This window comes from Phytophthora cinnamomi (assembly GCF_018691715.1).
Source record: "Phytophthora cinnamomi strain GKB4 chromosome Unknown Contig93, whole genome shotgun sequence".
Lineage (NCBI taxonomy): Eukaryota > Oomycota > Peronosporomycetes > Peronosporales > Peronosporaceae > Phytophthora > Phytophthora cinnamomi.
Genome location: NW_027151026.1, coordinates 114,284 through 138,169, shown reverse-complemented (window position 1 = coordinate 138,169; position 23,886 = coordinate 114,284). Strand labels below are relative to the sequence as shown.

The following is a 23,886-nucleotide window of genomic DNA, read 5'->3' as shown; positions in this document are numbered from 1 at the left end:
TGCTGGCAAGAAGGAGCGTATGGAGTTTTTGCCTCGCATCACTCGACGCGGACGTCTCAAGCGCTAACGAAGATTCTTCATAACACTCGAACAGGATTGTCTTTGGCGAATATGCGAGCGCTTGGAGCATTTGTGGTTGCCGGTGCATTGAATGAGGTCGACGATCCAGTCCATGCGAAGGAGGTAAGCAAGCTCATCGCCGACAGGTTTCAAGAGCTCTCACTCGGTGGGTGCATCGCGAGCATTAGTGTTGGCCCTATCGCGTTCCCTGGAGGTCTTCAACCGCCTGTAGTGAGGAACTTTACGCAGGTCCAAGCACACACAACGTGCGGGGCGATCTTCTACACAAAGATGTGAGCGAACCATGGGCAAATACAGCTCAACAGTTAAGCTTAATGAATGGAACGCCTAGTACCCGGAGCCTCCAGCTCACTACGTCACGCTCCGGCATTCATACATAAATCGCATAGGAGTACTCAACTTAAGCTCGGCCACTGCGGCCGAACAACTGGCGCATCAGCTCCTCGTCCTTCGCTCTCTCAGCCTCGCGCTGCTCCTGAAGTCGCTGAAATATGTCCACCAAAGTCTGACCCTGTCGCTCTGCAACACGCTCCAAGAATGAGCCATTGCCGCTGTCCACAGGAAAGCTGTCTTGAAGCTTCTGCAGCAAAAAAGCATGATGTTCCTTGCGGGCATTAGCGCTGTCTTTCCGGAAGCGCTTCACGGCTGCTTCCAGTTTTGTGTTTTGCTGCTGAATGATCTCCGTGATGTACAATGTCGAGGAACTACCGACATAGTTGTCGATGTCGCGAGCGCGTTTACGAGATGGAGGTGCTCGGACGCGACTGGCACCCGAATTCCGGCGGACAATCGCTCGCCTAGGCGAAGCAGCCATTGGGATGTCTTCATGCTGCTGTACAGCCGGAGATCTCACCACTACTGACGGCGCACTTGAGTCGCTGTCAGCTCCGTCGGCTGACGATTCCGAAGACGACGAATCCGCATCTGCTTCAGACGTCGGCTCCTCCGATTTGGTGGGTACTTCTGGCGCAATAGGAGTTGTCGAAGCCGGGTGTTTTCGCTTGATGAAGGTACAGCGCTCGACAACAACTTCAATGTCAACGTAACGCGAGGAAGAAGCGTCGTTCGGGGCTTGTAGGTCTTTTCTTCGTTTCACCCAGCTTCAAACGGATCTCAGCATCGATGGCGTCAATAACGTCATAAATGTCTTCGTCGACAGTGGTGAGGCCATTGAAACTGCGGTAAGATCTGCTCATTCTTGCCACGATTGGGTCTCGGTCGGCCGGGTCAAGCTCAAACCAGGAGAGCGAGTTGGTTTCAGCTGCCTTCTGGTCGTAGAAGTAGATGAACTCGTACGAGTCCAACACGAACCGTGCTAGACCAACAGCCGCACCGAGGGAATTAGTGCCACCAAGTTCCTCATAGCGACGGTAAAGCCGATCTTTTCTTCCTCAAAGACATACCGCCGGGTCCGTCGACCCTCCAGCAATTCACCACACGCTTCGCCCAACATAAGGAGCTCCTCCTTGCTCCAATTCGCAGCGATGTACTTCTCTGGCTTCTGTCCTGAGTGACCCTTTTCATCGTGCTCCCTAGTATCAGCCCCAACAGGCGATGACCTCGGAGGTTTTCCCCTTTCCGTTTCCCAGGTTTCTCGTACGCTCCACTTGTTTTTCTATGGAGAATTCGCGCCAGTGCATTGAACATCTGCTTGTTCAGATCCATAATTGTTTTGTTCTTCCAGCCACGAATCTCAGCCAATCTCTCCTCCGGCGTCAGGTCGAACCACGCTGCACTATCACCTCTCAGAAATAAACTCCGAGATGCCTGTGAACGAAGACTTCAACGCGATCATTTTGTTTCGAACACTGTGGATAGACCGATTCCGGTTCGACGGACCTTGTTGCAACTTTGTGAACTTGTCAAACGTCGAGTCCAGGGCGGCAGTCAGTTTTCCACTCTTCGACGACCCCGAAGCGTCTTCCCACGCCTGAATCAAATTCCACAACTCCTTGGCAGGCCAATTGTTTCCCTTCTTCGCCACGGGTGCTGTGAATTCCTTGCTGCCATGTCTTGGGTTTGCCGACACCATGGAAGATTCTGAATCGGACGACCAAAATGCCTCCGTCCTCTTTCGAGTCGATCGAGGTCGGAGAGAAATTCCGTCCGGCGTGCTTTTAGCTGGAGGCGAAGGCAAATTCGGAGCCGGCGACACCACTCCCACGAATGACGTCTCAGTCACTAACGCAAACATTTCGGCGTCAAGATCCACAAACCGTAACGGGACGTTTGTGCATTGCTGATACGCACGCTTCTGCACGGGAGACATTTGGAACCAGCTCAGACTGTCTCCCTCTGCTCGACTGTCATTACATGCCTTGATATACGAGTACGAAGCAAGAATATACCGCCACTGCTGCGCCATTGATTTCAAGTCTCGCCTGATCGGAGTGTCTGTATCACCTGCGTTTTGCCGACGGGCCACGAAAGCGTCATAAATCAACGACTCACGTTCGGTCGCGGACTGCTCCTTGTCAGAAGGAACATTCATCACATCTGCACACGCCTTAATCAAGTCCGACGATTCCTCAATAGACCACTTCGCCGTTTTCGACATGTTGTCTGTCGACTTGGACTCTGCAGAGTCCTTCGCACTCTTAAGTGCCTTTTGCGGTGGAGGCAGAGGTGGACGGAGACTTCGGATCTCAGCAAGCTTTTCATCCATCGCGAGAATACGTCCCAGCCCTTCGTACATATCCTTCGTCAAATCAACCGAGTTGCGATTTTTCCACGACCGCAGTACAGTAATCCTCGTCCCTTCTGGGATTTCATGGTATGACGGCTCGCCCTTTGCCTTCTGTGACGCGTTAAAAGAGTGGATGTGGGCGTAGGAAAATTTTAGCGAGCTCCGCCGCGCTGCGAGGGCTGTGCTGTTTCGAACTGACGATCCACCTTGCATTTCCACAAATTCACGGTACATTTCTCTGTTGAGCGACAACCGTTCAGCGGGGTCACTATTGCACACCATAATCGCTGCTTTCTCCCACGCCTTGATCAGGATGTCGAGTTCTTCGTTTTCCCATAGGTGGCCATTCGGTCCGTCAGAATTTACTTTGCGTTTTCTTTTACCCCTCCCCGGTCCCTTCGAGACGTTAGTCGGGAGAGCGGTAGCACCAGCAACGTCTTTCTTGTCGTCTTGAGCACTCTTCGTCACAACAAGTTTATCGGCGGTGGCCTCTTGGGTCGAAATGGTAGGAAGCTTCGGTGCCAAATTCCTCGCCGGCACGGGATTCCGGCTAGCCGAAGATGGGGTCGTTTTCTTCGCTCCGTCAGCACCAGGGAGTGTCTTCTCCGCATTACGATTTTGTCCAGCAACTGGCACTGAAGGTTTTTGAACGGCACTTGGAGCAGGCGGTGGAGATGGTTTTGCATCCGGGGCGATGCTGACAGTAGCTTTCGTTGTGCGGTGCACGTCACCAACGCTTGGTTTGGTAGTTATCACCATATCTCCACTACCGCTCGCTGAGGTATTTATCGCCTGCTTGGCACGAATATCTCCGGTGTCGATAGGAGCAGCCGGCTTCTCGGCAACGTAATTTGTCTGCGCGACCGGCTCGCTTGCCTTCTCTTCTCTGTCGGTCTGCGCTCTGCTCTGAGCGACCATGATCGGGATCGCCGCCTTCTCCTCTTCACTGTCACCAGCAACACTCGGTGGTTGCGACGAAAACACACTGCTGGAATATTCGTCGTCCTCCTTGCCATCCTGCAGCGTCCTCGCGGTCCTCTGCCTCTTCGGGGTCTCCCAGGCTTCCGCGCCGCGCGCACTGGCCGAGTTGGGGCCTTTGGCGCGCCGCATGTCCTCGAGCGCCACGGCCCTCGTGTCCAGCGGGATGACGCGGCCCAGCTCGGCGTACATGTCCGCGGACAGGTCCAGCAGGTTGGCGTTCTTCCACGAGCGGATCAAGTTCTGGCGCGTGGCCGCGGGCAGGTCCGTGAACTTTGGGTCGCCGTTCATCTCCTGGATCTTGTCGAAGGCCGCGACGCGCGAGAACGACTGCTTGAGCACGCGGCGGCGCGTGGCCAGGCCCGACAGGTTGCGCACGTTCCGGCCGCCCTGCAGCAGCTCGAACTCGCGGAACATCTCGTGCACGATGGACATGGGCGCGTCGCCCGCGCTCGCACACGGTGCGGGCCGCGACGTCCCAGGCCTTGATGAGCTGCATCATCTCCTGGGCGGACCAGGGGCTGCTGATGGGGCGCGCGGCCGGCGGCGGCTTGCGCTTGGCCGGCGCGGCGGGCCTGGCCGCGCGCGTGGGCCGCGGCTCGGCCCGGGGCGCGTCCTTGGGCTTGGCCGGGTCCTTGGCCGCGCGCTCGTCGTCGCCGCCCTTGCTGACGATGCGCGCGAGCGCCTGGCACATGGCGGGCGTGAGCTCCACGACGCTCGAGTTCTGCTGCTTCCAGTCGCGCGCGAGCTCGAGGCCGGCGCGCGGCCGGCAGCGCGAAGAAAGACGGCTGCGCGGCCGCGCGCTGCGCCGCGTCGAAGTCGCGCACGAAGAGGTAGGAGAACTTGAGCGCGCTGCGCTTGCTCGTGAGCGCCGCCTTGTTGCGCCGCGTGGAGCCGCCGCGCAGCGCCACGAAGTGCTTGAACACGGCGTCGTGCAGCGTCTGCGCCTGGCTGTCGCGCGGCCGCGAGGCCGCCAGCTCCCAGGCCGTCACCAGGTCGCCGAACTCCTCCAGCGTCCACGTGTTGGGCGCGCGCGTCCTCGCTGCTGGGCATGGCGCGTGGAGGTGGCGTCGACGCTGGGACAGTTGGTGCCTTGTGATCCGTTCCAGTCAAGTGGTCGCGAGGTTTTCTTTTCGGACGACAGGCGGGTCTGGACGGAGACCCGGGTTGGGTATTTGAGTTGAGGGGGATTGAGTATTGAGCATGCGGATTTGGAGGGCGAGATGGCTTCAGGTTTTGGAAAGGGGTTGTTGTAGTCGATTTGTGTCGAAAGCCGTCCGGTGGGTTGTTACTTGGTGTGACCACGTCGGTGGGGGTGACGGCTTTGGCGACAAGAGGAAGGTTGTGGCGAGTGCGGGTAATTAATTGGCTCTAGGTTCTCATCCGCCGGGTGGCCTAAAACAAAGTTGGATGTGGTCATCGTTTCAAGTCGTGGGAGTTTAACCAATCGACTGTTAAGCCTGAATTGAATCTTGCCGTGGCACGCAAACTCAGGCTTAACGTGCTGCGGGGCCAACATCACGACGGATCGCGCGAAAACAAACGCGATCTCTATATTCTTACCCTTTTTCTCCCAAAGCCACCAAGCCACCGTTAGCATTGGAGCGTGACGACGGAATTCAATGCATTTACAACTTGCAAGTCACAACACCCACGCAGCGCAGAACGATCTTTTAAAGCCGCACGAACTTCGGACGTGCCGGCGTCAAGAAGGCCTTACGGTATTGTATGCATGTCGTCTCGAAGCCCAAATTCCGGGATCTGATTTCCCCGCAGTATTCCCTCCGGGGGGTCGTCCCATCCACAGCGGTTCTCTTATAGGGACCCTTGCGCCCGCATACAGCCTGCAGCAGTTCTTGTACCCGTCGCGTCGTGGCGCTCGATCTTGGCGTCCTTTGTCCCAGCCGAGCGAGCGGGGGAGCGAACCAACTGAGCCTTTTGACGTGGCACCTCCAAAGCGCCAAGCAGCCCGAGCACAGCCATGTCGTCGTCCATCTCGCAGTTCTACATCCTGTCCACGCGGGGCGACACCATCATCTTCAACGACTTCCGGGGCGACGTGGAGGGCAACTCGGCCGAGATTTTCTTCCGCAAGGTCAAGTTCTGGGAGAAGGGGGACGCGCCCCCGACGTTCAACGTGGACGGCGTGAACTACCTGTTCGTGAAGAAGAACGGGCTGTACTTCGTGGCCACGACGCGCTACAACGTGAGCCCGAGCTACATCCTGGAGCTGCTCACGCGCCTGTGCCGCGTGTTCAAGGACTACTGCGGCGTGCTGAGCGAGGAGACGCTGCGCAAGAACTTCATCCTGTGCTACGAGCTGCTGGACGAGACGCTGGACTTCGGCTTCGCGCAGGACACGAGCACCGAGGGGCTCAAGGTGCACGTGCACAACGAGGCCATCCTCGTGGGCGACGCCGTGCTGTCCAAGCCCAAGGCCGGCGCCAAGTTCATGAACCGCAGCTCCAACATCAAGGCCGCCAGCGCCGTCAAGAAGCCCGTGGCCACGGCCGGCCAGAGCTCCAAGAAGCAGGACGAGAACGAGCTCTTCTGCGACATCCTCGAGCGGCTCAACGTGGTCTTCAGCTCGGGCGGCCAGATGCTCAACGCGTCCATCGAGGGCCGCATCCAGCTCAAGAGCTACCTGTCGGGCAACCCGGAGCTGCGCTTGGCGCTGAACGAGGACCTGGTGATCGGCAACACGGGGGCCAGGCAGTACGGACAGGTGGTGCTGGACGACTGCAACTTCCACGACTGCGTGCAGCTGGACGAGTTCGAGCGCGACCGCGTGCTCATCTTCCAGCCGCCCGACGGAGAGTTCACCGTCATCAACTACCGCATCACGGGCGACTTCCGCGCGCCCTTCCGCATCTTCCCCTTCGTGGAGGAGCTCTCCCCGACCAAGATCGAGATGGTGCTCAAGATCCGCGCCGACATGCCCGAGAACAACTACGGCGCCAACGTCATCATCCGCTTCCCCGTGCCGCAGTCCACGGTGGCCGTCTCGTGCGATATCGGCAAGAGCGCGGCGGGCCAGCTGGCCGAGTACCGCGAGAACGAGAACCAGGTGCGCTGGGCCATCAAGCGCTTCACGGGCGGCTCCGAGCTCACGCTGCGCGCCAAGATCACGCTGGGCCAGCCCAGTCCGCACGTGCGGCGCGAGATCGGCCCCGTGAGCATGAACTTTGAGATCCCCATGTACAATACCTCGAGTCTGCAGGTGCGCTACCTGCGCATCCCGGAGCACGCGCGCCACCCCAACTACACGTACAAGCGATGGGTGCGCTACGTCACGCAGTCCAGTTCTTACGTGTGCAGGATTTAGGCCGCCTCAGCCAGGGAAGCGAGTCGGCAAAGCGAAGCACGGACGTGGCGCGGTAAGTAGGTAGGTAGGTAGCCCAGCAGCGGGATCTTAGAGACACCTTTGGCGCATGGAGCCTGGAAAGTAGGCGGCGCTCCATGCGTCCTGACCCCCACTTGTCGTCGAAAGCACCCACGGAACTCAGAAAGCAGCGAGCGTCAGCCATGCAGGGCATGGAGGACGCCCGCACCCTCATAAAGCGCCTCGAGAAAGGAATTGCCTGTTTGTGTTTTTCGTTGCTGCTAAAGTCCACATCATCGTCATCTATTCATCCATCTCAGCCGAAACCTAGTCGAGATATCTGCCTGCCTGCTGTCTTGATTGCCTCGAGCATTAACAACTAGCAGCCTCGCCAGGGCTATAAACTCAGCCTTTTGGTGCGGCTGCTGGTGCTCCGCAGCACTTCAAAAACGAGCAGTGAACCGCATTGCGTCCGTCTACTGCTTCTTCTCGTCCGTGGCCTGTCCGCGGAGCTCGAGCGCCGTCTCCGTGAGGTCGCGCAGGATGTCGCAGATGCGCTTGTGGTTGAACACGCGCGTGTTGTAGCGGTCCTCGGCGATCTTGAGCATCTTCTTGTTGGCGTTGTAGCGCGGCCCGGCGAGCTGCGCCACGAGGTCCTTGGCCTGCTGGTCCAGGCCCTTGAAGCAGCTCATGGGCACCTCCATGACCACCTTGGTGTCGTGCGTGGTCTTGTCGTCCACGAACAGGCGCTCGTCGAAGTCCTCGAGCGGGCAGTTGAGCGTCATCTTGATGGCGGCGCCGTCGAAGGCCGGGTGGATCTGCTGCTGCCACGACAGGTCCAGGTACGGCGTGAAGTCGGCGAAGATCTGCAGCTTCTCCACCTCGTGCTTCATGGCGTCGTCGAAGTCGGCCGGGAAGTCCTCGTCCCAGTACGCCGGGTACGCGAACTCCTCGAGCGGCGCGGCCTGCTCCACGTCCTTGCCCGAGAACTGGAACGTCTTCTTCTTGCGGAACTTGGGCGCCTGGGCCGGCGCCTTGCCGGCCTTAGCCGTCTTGGCCGGCTTGGCCACAGACTCGTCGGCCGTGGCCAGGAAGCGCGCGGCCGATGGCCGGCGCAGCGCGCGCGTCACTTGCTTGGCCAGCATCATGCTACCTGTCTCCGTCCCTGGGGTGTGAGCGAGGAGCTCCACACGCTACCATCCCCCGTCCAAACCGATCGAGACACCCTGCGTAACGTGATATTTGGTAAATACCTGAGGACATTATTATTATTATTGGCACGAAGACTTGGCTGGTGGCCCGATGCGGTGGGCCGGCGGCGCTGTCACGTCCTGTGCGATACGGACGGCAGGTCCATGCGGCTGGGGAGGGAGGGGGATCGACGGGGGTCCTCTGCAGGGCGGGTTCCATAAGTTTCGACAGGGAGATGGGGGAGCTTGTCGCCCCCAGTGCTAGCGTCCTCCTCCCCTCGTAAAAGATGGCGGGGGAGTGACACCGGGATCGCGGGATCCATGATCAATTACCACAAGGTGATGAAGGTATCCGGCCTCTTCTCCCCCGCGTTGTGTTTTACAGCGACGACCCTCTCTAAGCTGATTCTGCCACTGGTGGACACTTATCCTGCGGACTAAAGACACGCCTGGAGGAATCAACACCCACCGACATATTTTTTTATATGTGTACAACACTACATTTTAATCTAGAACGGTAGTAAATTACTTACTCTTTTTTTTTTTTTACCTAAAGTAAGTTTTTGCTTAGCTGGAGCAGCAGGGGTCGACGCTGCCGCTGAGTGTGTCGGCCTCGGTGTCCTTGAAGACGGCGAAGCACAGACCCAGACCGACGATCACGGCGACGAACATGAGCGTTTCGTACGTCATGACGGCCAGCATGACCCAGTAGCCCAGACACAAGTGGGCCATGTACAGCACGGCGAGAACCAATTTGTACGAATGCGGCAGGCGACGGATGACGGTGACTTTGGACGACGCAGGCAACACGTGACCGGATTTCAACTCGAGGCCCATCAAGTTGCCGTCGCTGGCGCTGTTGACTTGTGGCGTGGAGAGCAACATGTAGTCGGCTTGAGTGACGACAACACCTCGCTGCTGTAGGAGCCGCTTCTGGATGTGTTCGCGGAATTCGCCGAACCCTTCGAGCGACATGGCCAACAACACGACGCCGAGAAACGCGAACGCGTACTTGACCGCGGAGGAGAGCACCCACGACTGGAAAAGCAGAAGCAAACAAGTTGAGTCGCTGCCGATTGCCAGTTGGAACCCGTTGAACATGACTAACCCGGTGGGTTTGGCAGCGGCGCCAGAGTAGCAGAAGCCATTCGACGAGGTTTGTGCCGCGACGTACGATGCGGGTTCATCGTGCACCATTTGTGCGTGCTAGTCGGAACAAGTGTAATTCTTCTGAGCGCCTTTGGAGAGCCATGGTACGGCGTGGGTGAGCTGGCTGTAACCTTTGCCGCACACGGGGCAAGAGATGTCCGTCGCATCCTTGTAGATTTCGTCGCTGGCGATGTCGGCTACCTCTGGCTGGCCAAGGTTGGCACCCTGTAAGTAAACAATTGACACAGCATCTGTAAAAGCCAAGCGATCGTGACTTTTGCTGTGCTCAAGTACATGTACGCACCGGGTTACTTCGTAGGCTGCCTATATGCCCCGCCATTTCGCAGGCGTAGACGTGCTGATCTCCCAGTATTGGCGCGTTGATGTCCGCTTTGGCATCCATGTTGCAAATCGGGCATGTGGTCTTGCGCAGGTTCTGACTGGCGTCCACGCTCAGCACCACGGCAAGCAGTAGAAGCAGCAGCAGAGATCGAGGAAGGCGAGCGCTTGTCATCATGGGCAACGACAGTGACGAAGTGGTTTCCACCTGAAGAGGACCGTTTTCGGTTCAGAAGCAAAATTAGCGATGGCAATGATCACTACATTGCAGGTAGCAGCGTGGCACGTGCAGTTCTGACGTTTTACTCTCCATACGCGCGTTTGCTTCACTGCAGCAGTTCAGAAACCACTAGGCTGATTTTGAACTCCTCGGAATGGTTTACTCTACAACTTGCCTCGTCATGCAGAAGTGTCTGCGTCTATGGATTGCTATGGCCATCGTCGGAATGCTGGTGGAACTAGCAACCGCCATGAACACCACGAAATGCAAGCGCACCGCGAGCTGGTATCCTCGACGACGGATTACGAGTGCCCCGTGTGCTCGACGTCCACCAAGGACTATGGGTACAACAACAACTACTATGTCGCCATGAGTCATGGCCAGAAGATCTACACCTGTGGAATGGGACCCCAATCCACCTCGGAATGCGGCTTCAAGGTGAGGAATGCGGCTTATCTTGCTGCCAACATGGCCGAATTCATCGTAAACCCCTCGAATGCCGACTACGCCGACTGCAAGGATGCCTGTCCGGAATGTGCGGAAGGAATCAAGGACCCGGTCACAGGCGATGCTGTCACTACGGACAATTTCGTTTATGTCTGTCTCGACAAAGGTCAGAAAATTTACTTCTCATCCCACGAGAACCGGGAAGCGTACCTTGTCAACGTCAGCAGCCAGCCGCGATATTTGGTCGGCGACATCCTTTGCTCTGGGACTTCGTGTTCGGACGCCATGACAATCACGACACTGAGCTCCTAGCTGCGGAGCTTCGTATCGGACTATTCATCAACAAGTGGAAGCGGTACGATGTCGTCGTCGAGTGGCACTGGGACCATGTCCGATATGTCGTCAACGAGCTCGGATTTTTGCACTGGGCAGGGATCCGTCATGTTCAACGGTTTCCAGACGTCGATCAACGGGTCATGTGTGATGCTTATCTTCCAGGCGTGGGTACTCAACACCGCCGTCAAGTACGCGTTCGGATTCATCGGATGTTTTTTTCTTGCGCTGATGAATGAGTTACTGGTGAAAGCACGCGAAGTGGTGCGGCAGAAGTTGTTGAAAGCTCGTAAATTTCGACCGACAGACAAACTCCACAGGCTGCAGTGTAAGTTGATACTTGCAGCCTTGTACATGATTCAGATGACGGTCGCGTATTTTGCAATGCTCGTTGTAATGACCTACGAGACGGGTTTGTTCATCGCGCTGCCTGTTGGTTTTGGTGCCGGGTTCATGCTATTCAAGAACGTCGACTTGGACATCACGGAGGAACGGGGGGCTTGGCGATTCACCAACCCGTCCACTGTTCGTATCGAGGTCGGCGGCATGTCGTGCAAAACAAATTGCGGTGCTGCAGTTGAGACTGCGTTGAAGAACACGCCGGGAGTGACAGATGCAGTTGTAGAATTTGATGAGAGGGCTGTGTACATCTCCGGATCAGCAACGGTTAGCGATCTTGTAGCTGCCATCGAAGCTGTGGGGTATACTGCAACAATCAGCGGATAGTAGTCTTGATAACCACGCCCCCGATGGCTTCCGAATGAATTCAGCGATAGCGTTACATCTGCTCACCAGCTCCTGCCTCGAATGTTTGGAGTAAACGTGGAGACATCACTGTGTAAATGGAGAGTTATCCTGCTTCGATACACCAGTGTGCTGGTGGTGATGGGATCTAGAGCACTTCGATTTTCATCGCTAAACAACAAGAGTTGACAAGTATCTAACATCCATGCGTCTCCTTCATGTGATTTTGCTGGTACTCGCAAGCACAAATGCTGACCCCGCAGCTGACCGTATCAAGATCGCTCCCGACACACCAATGGATATTCAATCCCTCAAAACTGACGTTGCGGGTAACCGGTTCTTGAGAAAAAGCGCCGCACCAAGCACAGTGGATGGCGAGGAGAGCCAACTAGGTTTTGGCAACGATTCGTGACCGAGGCTGAAAATATACCTGTGGGTGAATGTGAATCCTGGCAAGGCCTTCGACGAGTTGGGGCTCAACTGGGACAAGCAACCGGACAGCGTGACTACAAGTATTGGGTAAAGTACATCGACATGTGGGATTCGTAGACGAAGAACCCGACCTCAAACAAAACAGAGAGATGGTGAGGAGCAACTAACAAACAACGTTAAGGAAATCAAGAAATTTTGCTCAAGGCTTCAGTATATCAAAGCCAAGCCCTGTATTTCTCCACACTCCAACTGCCGACGTATCCCTCGAAATACGGCTCCTTTTACTTTCAATAAATTCCGTCTCGCCGGCAACCCGGTGAAGGAGAACATGGCAAAAAGGGGAAGTCACCAACATTGTCGAGTGCACTACCTAGCTGATCGAAGTTTTTTTTCAGTAAGAAGAAAAGGTAAAGACTTCAGCTTTTGGATTTTTGACACGAACAAGGTCAACCCTTTCTGGTCCACACATGCACCACGTTTTTGAGCATTGGCAAGTACGTCTTACTGCAAGCTTAGTTCAGTTCACCCACGCCAAAGTTGCTGGCCGCCAAGTCCAATTCCTGCGCCTGCTTCGGAGAGAAGCGAGCAATCGAAGAACGAGACTTCGTCTCGGCGAGTGCAGTGGCGCCCTTGCGCGACCCGAAAGCGCCGCTGGCCTCCAACACGTTCTCTCCGCAGACGCGACCCAGAGCTGCGGCACACTCGTCTTTCGAGGACTTCACGGGTGCGTAGATCGAACCGTCGACCATTCCAATAATGTCCGGGTCACCTCCGTTGTACAGCGGCTCCGTCGTGTTCACAAAGTAGTTTCCCTCGGCAAGCACGTACCCATTGGTGCCGATCTCCATCCCGTGGAAAGAATTGTCCTTGTAGTAGTTGTTGGCAACGTGGACAACGACACTGGTGTCAGCAATACCACCAACCTTCGGGAGATGTCCCGACAGGTAGTGGATGTAGTTGTTGATGATACTGACCCCCGTGTGTTTGCCGGAGAAGTGGAGGCCCCAGTAGTGGTGTCCGTCGCACGTCTTAGAGAATTCAGTCTGTCCATCGAAATCCGAGTTGCTGATAGTCATGCTGGACGCGCCGGCCTTGTTAACAGCAATGAACTGGCGTCCGATGCGCGAAATCTTGATATGATCGAGCCAAATGTTCTCCAGGGGATAGTGCCGTCACTGAGACCCTGTACGGTGATGGCGTCGCCACCCCACGAGGTGCGCATTGATTTCGGTAATGTGGATGTTCTGCACGATGATGTTGTGGCCGTTCAGCCCCAAACCTTTGCCCACGATCACTCCTTTGTTGCCGATGCCACGGATGGTTTTGTTGCCCCTGACGTTCAAGCGGTTGAACGGGGCGTTGTCAAAAGTGACTGTGACGCTGGTGCCGTTCTTGCATGCACTGGTGTTGCTCATGCCGCCTTCCTGGAGGATTACATCCTGGCTTTTGAAGCCGTTGTTGAGCGCCATGCATCTGCGCGTGTAGTCTGGGCGACAGCCTTCGGCAGTTGTTTTCCCTCCAGCCCGCGAAAGTCGAAGGTCTTGGTCAGGATGACCACCCGTGGCGCCGGGTCTCTCAGGTAGGCGACCAATTCTTTGGTAGTGTTTGGGTAGACCGGAGCAACATCTCCACCGCCAGTGGTTCCGGTAGCCATGCCAATAGGGGATCCGATCGTGATGGCGTGTGCAGAGCGGGCCACGATGGCCAAGGCTGCGGCGACAAGGAGCCGAACGCGACCCATCTTAGACAAGTTGGTTGCTGACGAGGTGATCTTGCTGAGCTACAGACGGAATATCCGAAAATGAGGAATGCGTCCTAGCTGGCAGAGAACAGCGTCGAGTCATCCACGATAATTCTACGGATACGGTCGCCATACCAATTCGGCAAAAAGGAACTGTATTACAGTTACGTACTGTATGCGTGGTCTTGGAACAAGCACACTTGGTATGGTACTCCTCAAATGAATTCTCATCCGAAAGCGGCATCTTGAAATTGCCCTCAAAGCATCTGCAGGGATTACCCTAACGATTGCCACTCCGCCTCGCAACGTTGTGAGAGCTGAGCGGCCTACAGCGTCACAGACGAGTGTCTCAATGCCGTGCGATCTCCGGTTTAGGATGGTACATGTTTCCATCCATGAGACGGTATGGTGTATACGCATTCCTACACGATACATGTAACATAGTGGAAGCTTGGGTTCGTGAAGGGCGAAATGAAAAGTGATATTGTGACTTAAAGTCCGTGCTCTCTTGTACTCTAGGCCAGCTAACGGATAACGCCAAATAGCGTACCCTTGCCGAATTGAGTACCTCCTCTCAAATCCGATAGATTTTGTTGAGTACACAAAGCTCTATTGTACACATGTGGATCAGTTCGGAGGATGATCAGTGAGTGTTCCGTAGTGGTAGGATCCCAGGGCGAATGTCTGTAGTTAGAGAGCTAGGAGGGCACGAGCCTACAGCAAGGTCTCACTTTGGTTTTTGATCACAGACACCCGCCTCACCACGCCCTTAATACCGAATCAAACAAACATCCGTTTGCCCTCGCCACAGATCTGGACGATTAAGGAAACACCAATTTGTGTGCCTCAACTAGCTTCAGCAAAGCACAATCTTAGGGCGAAAACGAGTTTGACTCGATTTCAGAATATCTTTATTTATTTCCGATACTTTGTCCTAAAATTCGAAAAAAAATGAATTTGTCCTTAATTTTTTGCTTCTTCGGGGTAACAATCTCCACCAAACAGCTTGTAGTGCCGTGCCCGATGACATTGGACTGGTCCATCAGTCGCCACGACGTTTATGCTCGCTCGCGACAAGAACTCCGAAGGTGAAAACTCCGCCAACGAACGAACTACTCAAATATCTGGACGAGCTTATCATTTAGCTCTGAGGTCTCCATTTGACTATTGATAGTATACCCTCCGCTATTTGTGTATCTTTTCTTGAATTTATAAGCGTTCAATTCAATAGTATGCGGGACACAATTCGGTGTTATCCGTTGCTCACATCATGGCCACTCGTTGCGAGTCGCCCCGTAATCTTCACCTTGAAGTCCCGTAAGCCGTCCCGCAATACGTATCGTAAATTACCATGTAAATTACGTAATCCATAATAAATTACGAACTCAGTCCTGTATATAACGCAATGCGTTACAATACATGTAATGAGTCAGTTCCTTTTCTAAAAGATCACTGCGCCGTAAGGTGACGACAATTTACATAATTTTTGTCGTTCCCCCTCACGATGAAGCAGCAAAATACTTGAGCAGAAGGATGTTTCCCATTGCACTCGGCGATTCTCACCTGCGCTTCCATTCAGTCGTATACTTTGTTGAACATGCACTTCGTGACTCGAGCTATTTCGGTCAGTTTTATCTCATTTTTCGCTATGACAGCGCGCTGTAGCCTTGACACATACTGACCGAAACTCGTGATCGCTGTGAGGCTCTATCTGTGCGCTTTCTACCGAAACGTACGATTAGTCGTGGTGTCCTACCGATGGAGGACAAAACTTCAAACTTATCGCGCTGATTGTTTGGCTTCTTCAACAGTATTGATGGTAGTTGACCTTTACTAATAAATACAGTAGCGCAATAAGTTTGAAGTTTTGTCCTCCATCGGTAGGACACCACGACTAATCGTACGTTTCGGTAGAAAGCGCACAGATAGAGCCTCACAGCGATCACGAGTTTCGGTCAGTATGTGTCAAGGCTACAGCGCGCTGTCATAGCGAAAAATGAGATAAAACTGACCGAAATAGCTCGAGTCACGAAGTGCATGTTCAACAAAGTATACGACTGAATGGAAGCGCAGGTGAGAATCGCCGAGTGCAATGGGAAACATCCTTCTGCTCAAGTATTTTGCTGCTTCATCGTGAGGGGGAACGACAAAAATTATGTAAATTGTCGTCACCTTACGGCGCAGTGATCTTTTAGAAAAGGAACTGACTCATTACATGTATTGTAACGCATTGCGTTATATACAGGACTGAGTTCGTAATTTATTATGGATTACGTAATTTACATGGTAATTTACGATACGTATTGCGGGACGGCTTACGGGACTTCAAGGTGAAGATTACGGGGCGACTCGCAACGAGTGGCCATGATGTGAGCAACGGATAACACCGAATTGTGTCCCGCATACTATTGAATTGAACGCTTATAAATTCAAGAAAAGATACACAAATAGCGGAGGGTATACTATCAATAGTCAAATGGAGACCTCAGAGCTAAATGATAAGCTCGTCCAGATATTTGAGTAGTTCGTTCGTTGGCGGAGTTTTCACCTTCGGAGTTCTTGTCGCGAGCGAGCATAAACGTCGTGGCGACTGATGGACCAGTCCAATGTCATCGGGCACGGCACTACAAGCTGTTTGGTGGAGATTGTTACCCCGAAAAAGCAAAAAATTAAGGACAAATTCATGTTTTTTTTCGAATTTTAGGACAAAGTATCGAAAATAAATAAAGATATTCTGAAATCGAGTCAAACTCGTTTTTGCCCTAAGATTGTCCTTTGCTGAAGCTAGTTGAGGCACACAAATTGGCGTTTCCTTAATCGTCCAGATCTGTGGCGAGGGCAAACGGATGTTTGTTTGATTCGGTATTAAGGGCGTGGTGAGGCGGGTATCTGTGATCAAAAACCAAAGTGAGACCTTGCTGTAGGCTCGTGCCCTCCTAGCTCTCTAACTATAGACATTCGCCCTGGGATCCTACCACTACGGAACACTCACTGATCATCCTCCGAACTGATCCACATGTGTACAATAGAGCTTTGTGTACTCAACAAAATCTATCGGATTTGAGAGGAGGTACTCAATTCGGCAAGGGTACGCTATTTGGCGTTATCCGTTAGCTGGCCTAGAGTACAAGAGAGCACGGACTTTAAGTCACAATATCACTTTTCATTTCGCCCTTCACGAACCCAAGCTTCCACTATGTTACATGTATCGTGTAGGAATGCGTATACACCATACCGTCTCATGGATGGAAACATGTACCATCCTAAACCGGAGATCGCACGGCATTGAGACACTCGTCTGTGACGCTGTAGGCCGCTCAGCTCTCACAACGTTGCGAGGCGGAGTGGGGATCGGTAGGGTGATCCCTGCATATGCTTTGAGGGCAATTTCAAGATGCCGCTTTCGGATGAGAATTCATTTGAGGAGTACCATACCAAGTGTGCTTGTTCCAAGACCACGCATACAGTACGTAACTGTAATACAGTTCCTTTTTGCCGAATTGGTATGGCGACCGTATCCGTAGAATTATCGTGGATGACTCGACGCTGTTCTCTGCCAGCTAGGACGCATTCCTCATTTTCGGATATTCCGTCTGTAGCTCAGCAAGATCACCTCGTCAGCAACCAACTTGTCTAAGATGGGTCGCGTTCGGCTCCTTGTCGCCGCAGCCTTGGCCATCGTGGCCCGCTCTGCACACGCCATCACGATCGGATCCCCTATTGGCATGGCTACCGGAACCACTGGCGGTGGAGATGTTGCTCCGGTCTACCCAAACACTACCAAAGAATTGGTCGCCTACCTGAGAGACCCGGCGCCACGGGTGGTCATCCTGACCAAGACCTTCGACTTTCGCGGGCTGGAGGGAAAAACAACTGCCGAAGGCTGTCGCCCAGACTACACGCGCAGATGCATGGCGCTCAACAACGGCTTCAAAAGCCAGGATGTAATCCTCCAGGAAGGCGGCATGAGCAACACCAGTGCATGCAAGAACGGCACCAGCGTCACAGTCACTTTTGACAACGCCCCGTTCAACCGCTTGAACGTCAGGGGCAACAAAACCATCCGTGGCATCGGCAACAAAGGAGTGATCGTGGGCAAAGGTTTGGGGCTGAACGGCCACAACATCATCGTGCAGAACATCCACATTACCGAAATCAATGCGCACCTCGTGTGGGGTGGCGACGCCATCACCGTACAGGGTCTCAGTGACGGCACTATCCCCCTGGAGAACATTTGGCTCGATCATATCAAGATTTCGCGCATCGGACGCCAGTTCATTGCTGTTAACAAGGCCGGCGCGTCCAGCATGACTATCAGCAACTCGGATTTCGATGGACAGACTGAATTCTCTAAGACGTGCGACGGACACCACTACTGGGGCCTCCACTTCTCCGGCAAACACACGGGGGTCAGTATCATCAACAACTACATCCACTACCTGTCGGGACATCTCCCGAAGGTTGGTGGTATTGCTGACACCAGTGTCGTTGTCCACGTTGCCAACAACTACTACAAGGACAATTCTTTCCACGGGATGGAGATCGGCACCAATGGGTACGTGCTTGCCGAGGGAAACTACTTTGTGAACACGACGGAGCCGCTGTACAACGGAGGTGACCCGGACATTATTGGAATGGTCGACGGTTCGATCTACGCACCCGTGAAGTCCTCGAAAGACGAGTGTGCCGCAGCTCTGGGTCGCGTCTGCGGAGAGAACGTGTTGGAGGCCAGCGGCGCTTTCGGGTCGCGCAAGGGCGCCACTGCACTCGCCGAGACGAAGTCTCGTTCTTCGATTGCTCGCTTCTCTCCGAAGCAGGCGCAGGAATTGGATTTGGCGGCCAGCAACTTTGGCGTGGGTGAACTGAACTAAGCTTGCAGTAAGACGTACTTGCCAATGCTCAAAAACCGTGGTGCATGTGTGGACCGGAAAGGGTTGACCTTGTTCGTGTCAAAAATCCAAAAGCTGAAGTCTTTACCTTTTCTTCTTACTGAATAAAAAACTTCGATCAGCTAGGTAGTGCACTCGACAATGTTGGTGACTTCCCCTTTTTGCCATGTTCTCCTTCACCGGGTTGCTGGCGAGACGGAATTTATTGAAAGTAAAAGGAGCCGTATTTCGAGGGATACGTGGCACTTTTTTGGAGTGTGGAGAAATACAGGGCTTGGCTTTGATATACTGAAGCCTTGAGCAAAATTTCTTGATTTCCTTAACGTTGTTTGTTAGTTGCTCCTCACCATCTCTCTGTTTTGTTTGAGGTCGGGTTCTTCGTCTACGAATCCCACATGTCGATGTACTTTACCCAATACTTGTAGTCACGCTGTCCGGTTGCTTCTCCCAGTTTGAGCCCCAACTCGTCGAAGGCCTTGCCAGGATTCACATTCACCCGCAGGTACATTTTCAGCCTCGCCATCATATACCGTACCTCACAAATGAAATGGTTTGATGAAATCAAGAATTGCATTTTTCTTAACGTTAAGAGGTGCTGTCAGGCTCCCCCAAGCAGAGCTCCGTTTTCCTAAAAAAGCAGAAAATAAAAGTGATTGTTAGAGTGTAACCCGGATAAGAATCAGATGTGCTTCACCGCTTGCGGGGCTAGTTCGCGCCCAAGCCACGTGGAGGCTCCGCTTTTCGCGCGCGTTGCGCACGTCCATCACCAGCTTCCTATAGAAACTCCTACAGTAAAAGCTCTCACTTCCGGTAACGAGGTCCGACCATTTCCCAAGATTTGCAATTTTATTTTAAAGGGACCGCAATGAAGCACACGTAAAATATATATTATAAGCTCAATTGCGAAGCACGAATTATAATATCTTCTACGTTGACGTCTTCGTCGTAAGTAGTGCCATTGGAATCGCCGCACCTTTCGTCTACATCGTTAAAAACAATACCAGTATGTCGGAAGCAGTTTTCTATGGCCGACTTACCCTGCAGCTCTTGCCAAATCTCCTTGGTTGCCATCACCGTAGTCCTTGCTCATGATCAACGCGGCCTTCTTGAGTATGTCCGAGACGGTCGACTGGGCTGGCGCGCGCTTGAGTTTGTAGTGCGCTTTAACCCATGCTGCGAGCGCCGCTTGTGACATCGTGGGGCAGTCGGTTGCCTTCTCGATGAGACCTCGCTTCTGATGTATTTTCATCCAGGCCCCCATGGCGTGCTTCTGCTTGTGTCGCTCTGTGTTATTTCTGTAATGAAAACCTGCTAAAGGTTGGCTGTGCGGTTGCTCTACGGCAATGGTTGGTGTGCAGTAGTTCGCGACAAAACGCCCGCCAAAGTTTTGTAACAATAGACCTTTCCAAATAGATCGCATCTTTTTATCCGGGATATCACTTTATACCAGTACCGGAAGTGGGCGCGCTTACTGTAGTCATTTTTCTCACAGGTCTGTTTTTCTAAAACACCCTCTGTTGCCATTTGCAAATAGGAGCCCAATGACACACAACTGCAATCTCCAGCGGCTCCACCTCTTCGACTTCAGCGCTGTCATGGAGGCCACCACGGACGAGGTCAAGGCCGCCACATGGGTGATGGAGGTGGGGCTGCTGGAGAAGGCCATGCTCTGCCTGTAATGCGCCCAGCCGATGAGCCCGAACGCCTGGGCGCGCTACTGGCGGTGCTGCAGGAAAACCCGCCACCCCGACGGCAAACAGGAGCAATGCAGCATCTTCGTGAACGGCACATGAAGGCAACGCGCGGCATGAAGAAGGACTACCTCGATGGTTATCTCGATGAGTACATGTGGCGTTCGTGGTTTTTTACCGGCATGTCCCTCGCTTGGTGAGTATATGTGCGGGGCTAGTACAGGTAGTGATCCGCCATCCTAAGCAAGAGGAGTAGGTTACGTATGGATACATATGGTTACTCTCAATAAAGTGCTTTTTATTTGTCATTATATAAAAAGTGGATTCGAGAGAAAACGGAGCTCTGCTTGGGGAGAGCCTGCTGTCAGTTTGAGAATGTGTTTTCTTCCAGCTTGAAAATATGATTTTTTCTGTTATGATTCAGCTACGTAATTGCAAATGTAAATTTGCAGATGCCCTCCTTACTCGAGCAATTCAGCCGTTTTATTCTGGTGACGAGAGCTGTATTCTACGCTTTCATGTAGTTGGCTCAGATGTTCTTGGAAGAGTTCATTGTTTGGCTGACGAGGTTCTTGTCCGAAGGCGTTGGCGATTCGTTGATCGCTCTGACCTTTTCCGGGTCACGGCGAACACCATTATTTCGTACGAGACACCCGAGGACGGGTATCTCGCTCGCCCCGAAGATACACTTCTTCAGGTTCGCGTAGAGGTTATGCTTCGCATAAGCACACGTAGCTTCCGGAGGTGCACCCTGTGCATCTCTACGTCGGTCTTCCCGTCCACAGCCCGGCTGTGGATGAACACATCATCGAAGTAGCTCGGCACGAAGTCGCGCACCGAGCGCAACAAGTGCGTCACGCACCTGTTGAAAGTCGCAGGGGCGTTCTTAAGCCCCTGTGGCATTACTAGCCATTCCCACAGCATGCCGCTTGGCGTGCTCACTGCCATGAGAGGGATATCGCTCTCACGCATTAGGATCTGATAGAACCCATCTCGCAAGTCGAGAACACTGTAAACGGTGCTCCCGGCCATCGAATCGATGATAACATCTTTTCGTGGTATCGGCGTCTGCGCCAGTACCGTCGCATCGTTCAGCTTGTTATACGCATGCACGATGCGCCATCCGCCCTGTGGCTTGTAGACACACAACGTTGGAGTACTGTGCGGGGACTTTGATTCCCGCACTTGTCCTGCTTTGCGACGACTTTCAAAGAAGTCGTCGATTGCTTTTACTTGCTCTCGCGGCAGTGGCTACTACCGCGTGACACAGTACTTCGTACCCGGCACGAGATCAATCTCGTACTGAATGCCTTTGTCCTGTGGAAGGTTCGCAGTAATCTCTTCCAGGAGTACGTCTTTGTACTCCCTCAGCAATTCGTAATAGGTACTCGACTTCAGCGAGTCCCAACCTTGTCCCTCAAAGTACTCTCGCTTCATCTTCGCACTGAGAGTGTCTTCACTCTCAGCGGTACTTCCCATGAAGAGCTGCCTCGGCTCCTCGCTCTCGCTCTTCGTTCTTTCGCTGTCCGAAAGAACGCCGACTTGCTCGATGCGTCCATCGCGCAAGTCGAGCGTGAAGCGCTTTCAGATCATGACTGGAAGCGAAGTCAACTCCGATGCCTTCGTCGGAGCTCCATTTCCCGATACTAGAACCCATTATCAGCACGGGGCAAGACGCTTAGTGTCTCGACGTCCGGCGTCACCGCCTCAGTCTGCCCGGCAGACAGTTCTTGTGGCGTCTCGGTCCCGGACCGAGACTTGCGCAGCGTTTTTCGCATGCGCCGTCTTCTTGTTGTGGGGAGCCCTGCTCCTCACGGTTGTTCTTCCAGTCCAGGCCCGTCAATGGGCAGTTATTCGCCCACGGACAGGGTCCGCGAGCGCGCGATATCAAACCCTGCTTGATCGCATGGCGCTTCGTCGAGCAGCCCGGCTGCACGACTGCAAGTAAATTGCGTCAGTGCGGTTGGTTTGCAACCGTCCGCACTGTTTGCACCGTCAACTCCACGCCTTTATTACCTCGACGCCATACATTGGCGGAGCCCCTCATGACCGAGGGTGCGTCGGCTCAGGGAGCCGACGCGTCGTCGTCGACCTGACCTCTTCGGGTCAGGGACTGTCCCTTACACAATTGAATGTGGGTGTTGGTTCCCGGAACCAACACATCTTTTTCTTCTGACGTCGGCAGCATTGCCGACGTTGGTCTCACTTGTGCGCGCCCTCGCGCACTTGCTGGGCACTCCGGGACAGCGGCATGAAGACCTGTCTCGACTAGCGAGTCGCGCGTACCTGCTGGTGCGTGCGCTGTGGTAACACAGCCATCTCTCTCTGTTCCGCTGCCACGACCGAAGCGCACGAGCGTGTGCTTCTTCCAGTCTATTACCAGATCATGCTGTGGTAAAGTGTCAATCAATAAAGATTCCTCGGAGGGGACGGCGCACATCAATCGCCGGCCCGGACCAGGACGGATCCAGATCTAGGAAAGATGACGAAGGAAGAAGACGAGCAAGGACGTGTGATCTGGCTCAGTGACGCCCGAGTGTCAGGAGGATGAAGGAGTCCGATCGGGTGTGGTCACTATCGATCAGAACAAGTAGAAGCTACGGAATCTAGAGCCAGACCCAGTCGGCGAGTGTAGAGCCGGAGGGACGCATGCGTGAGCGCGGGGACGGCAGGATCGGCGGAGTGGGATCGTGACAGGGCAGGACCGGCGGCCGATCGGGACGGATTACCGACCGGGCATACGGATCGAGAGCGATCGTCGATCGGCACACTGGTTCGGGGAAGATCACCGATCGGCATACATGTTTGGGAAGTTTCGTGATCGGCATACAGATTCTGGCCGATCGCCGATCGACGGAGGATGGGAAGCATCAGAAGTCACAGCCAGGGCAAGGATCCGGTTAGCGTCCAGTTGTAGGATCAGAGTAGGGTTGATAGGCTGTAGGGTGACACAGACTAAACATAAATCAGAGTCGAATTTGTATCCAAGAGCACAAGTGCCTTCCAAGTCATCCGATCTCGGGGAATTACATTGGCCTTGACATCGACACAAAGGGGAAGGTAGCTGATCTAGCAGTTTGGGTTAAGTCTGGAGTAATACATTGGCCAGCTTTCCCTGCTCTAGTGATCTACTGTTTGTGTTCAACTCCTCGATCGACCGGAGTTATTTGCTTGGCCGGTGATTGCTTTTTCTCTCAACGAACTCGACCCCGCTATAGGAAGCGGCAAGCAACTCAAGAAAAGGAAGAAGGAAACGAACGCCCACGAGAAGGCAACAACAGACCCCGGATCAACTCCTGGCACTCGATCGGAGATGAAGACACTCGATCGAGGTACCCATCCGGAAGCAGAGCGAAGATTCCCGCGCTGCTCCACCCCATTTCCCCGCGTCACGCCAAGACAGTCAATCTTCATCAAGTACTGCAGCTTCGGAGCCCCGAGAGAGCAGATCCAGCCCGCCGACGGGTACACAAGGTGAGACCAAGTTCAGCCGATCACGGATCGTTGGGGGACCCCCTCCGTTAGTCGGTGTCTGGGCATTGGTGGGAAGCTCGATCTTGCCTTAATCTGATTCTGGCAGATCCCGCTAAAACACAATGCCGTGCAAGCCACTGCATGCCCATTACTACGTCGAACTTATCGTC

At 54.0% G+C, this 23,886-nt stretch overlaps 9 protein-coding genes across 10 annotated transcripts; 4 read left to right on the top strand and 5 right to left on the bottom strand.

Moving 5' to 3' along the window:
* Positions 1 to 481: 481 nt before the first annotated feature.
* IUM83_19631 (Avr1b-1 avirulence protein) lies at positions 482 to 4,830 on the bottom strand (the record flags this gene model as incomplete). Of its 2 annotated transcripts, XM_067944689.1 has the most annotated exons (5): positions 482 to 1,110; positions 1,178 to 1,396; positions 2,533 to 4,196; positions 4,261 to 4,430; positions 4,573 to 4,830. In XM_067944689.1, the coding sequence occupies 5 exons, from the start codon at positions 4,828 to 4,830 to the stop codon at positions 482 to 484; spliced, it is 2,940 nt and encodes a 979-aa protein (XP_067783970.1). The 2 variants fall into 2 exon arrangements, with proteins under 2 accessions (XP_067783970.1, XP_067783971.1); XM_067944688.1 differs by lacking the exon at positions 482 to 1,110 and having other exon boundaries at positions 1,119 to 1,396.
* Positions 4,831 to 5,726: 896 nt separating this feature from the next.
* IUM83_19630 (AP-4 complex subunit mu-1) lies at positions 5,727 to 7,070 on the top strand (the record flags this gene model as incomplete). The annotated part of the gene is made up of 1 exon (XM_067944687.1): positions 5,727 to 7,070. One exon carries the CDS (start codon positions 5,727 to 5,729, stop codon positions 7,068 to 7,070), a length of 1,344 nt encoding a protein of 447 aa, XP_067783979.1.
* Positions 7,071 to 7,543: 473 nt separating this feature from the next.
* Positions 7,544 to 8,215, bottom strand: IUM83_19629 (Ribosomal protein S24/S35, mitochondrial, conserved domain; the record flags this gene model as incomplete). Its single annotated transcript, XM_067944686.1, has 1 exon — positions 7,544 to 8,215. One exon carries the CDS (start codon positions 8,213 to 8,215, stop codon positions 7,544 to 7,546), a length of 672 nt encoding a protein of 223 aa, XP_067783982.1.
* Positions 8,216 to 8,824: 609 nt separating this feature from the next.
* Positions 8,825 to 9,142, bottom strand: IUM83_19628 (Transmembrane protein; the record flags this gene model as incomplete). Its single annotated transcript, XM_067944685.1, has 1 exon — positions 8,825 to 9,142. The coding sequence occupies one exon, from the start codon at positions 9,140 to 9,142 to the stop codon at positions 8,825 to 8,827; it is 318 nt and encodes a 105-aa protein (XP_067783981.1).
* Positions 9,143 to 9,230: 88 nt separating this feature from the next.
* IUM83_19627 (uncharacterized protein) lies at positions 9,231 to 9,725 on the top strand (the record flags this gene model as incomplete). Its single annotated transcript, XM_067944684.1, has 4 exons — positions 9,231 to 9,317; positions 9,382 to 9,427; positions 9,582 to 9,633; positions 9,698 to 9,725. The coding sequence occupies 4 exons, from the start codon at positions 9,231 to 9,233 to the stop codon at positions 9,723 to 9,725; spliced, it is 213 nt and encodes a 70-aa protein (XP_067783983.1).
* Positions 9,726 to 10,229: 504 nt separating this feature from the next.
* On the top strand, positions 10,230 to 10,724 carry IUM83_19626 (High affinity copper uptake protein 1; the record flags this gene model as incomplete). The annotated part of the gene is made up of 1 exon (XM_067944683.1): positions 10,230 to 10,724. One exon carries the CDS (start codon positions 10,230 to 10,232, stop codon positions 10,722 to 10,724), a length of 495 nt encoding a protein of 164 aa, XP_067783993.1.
* Positions 10,725 to 12,433: 1,709 nt separating this feature from the next.
* On the bottom strand, positions 12,434 to 13,390 carry IUM83_19625 (Pectate lyase; the record flags this gene model as incomplete). Its single annotated transcript, XM_067944682.1, has 2 exons — positions 12,434 to 13,030; positions 13,133 to 13,390. The coding sequence occupies 2 exons, from the start codon at positions 13,388 to 13,390 to the stop codon at positions 12,434 to 12,436; spliced, it is 855 nt and encodes a 284-aa protein (XP_067783992.1).
* A 3,910-nt stretch (positions 13,391 to 17,300) lies between these two features.
* Positions 17,301 to 18,533, top strand: IUM83_19624 (Pectate lyase; the record flags this gene model as incomplete). Its single annotated transcript, XM_067944681.1, has 1 exon — positions 17,301 to 18,533. One exon carries the CDS (start codon positions 17,301 to 17,303, stop codon positions 18,531 to 18,533), a length of 1,233 nt encoding a protein of 410 aa, XP_067783991.1.
* A 603-nt stretch (positions 18,534 to 19,136) lies between these two features.
* IUM83_19623 (uncharacterized protein) lies at positions 19,137 to 19,746 on the bottom strand (the record flags this gene model as incomplete). The annotated part of the gene is made up of 2 exons (XM_067944680.1): positions 19,137 to 19,179; positions 19,589 to 19,746. 2 exons carry the CDS (start codon positions 19,744 to 19,746, stop codon positions 19,137 to 19,139), a joined length of 201 nt encoding a protein of 66 aa, XP_067783985.1.
* Positions 19,747 to 23,886: the final 4,140 nt, after the last annotated feature.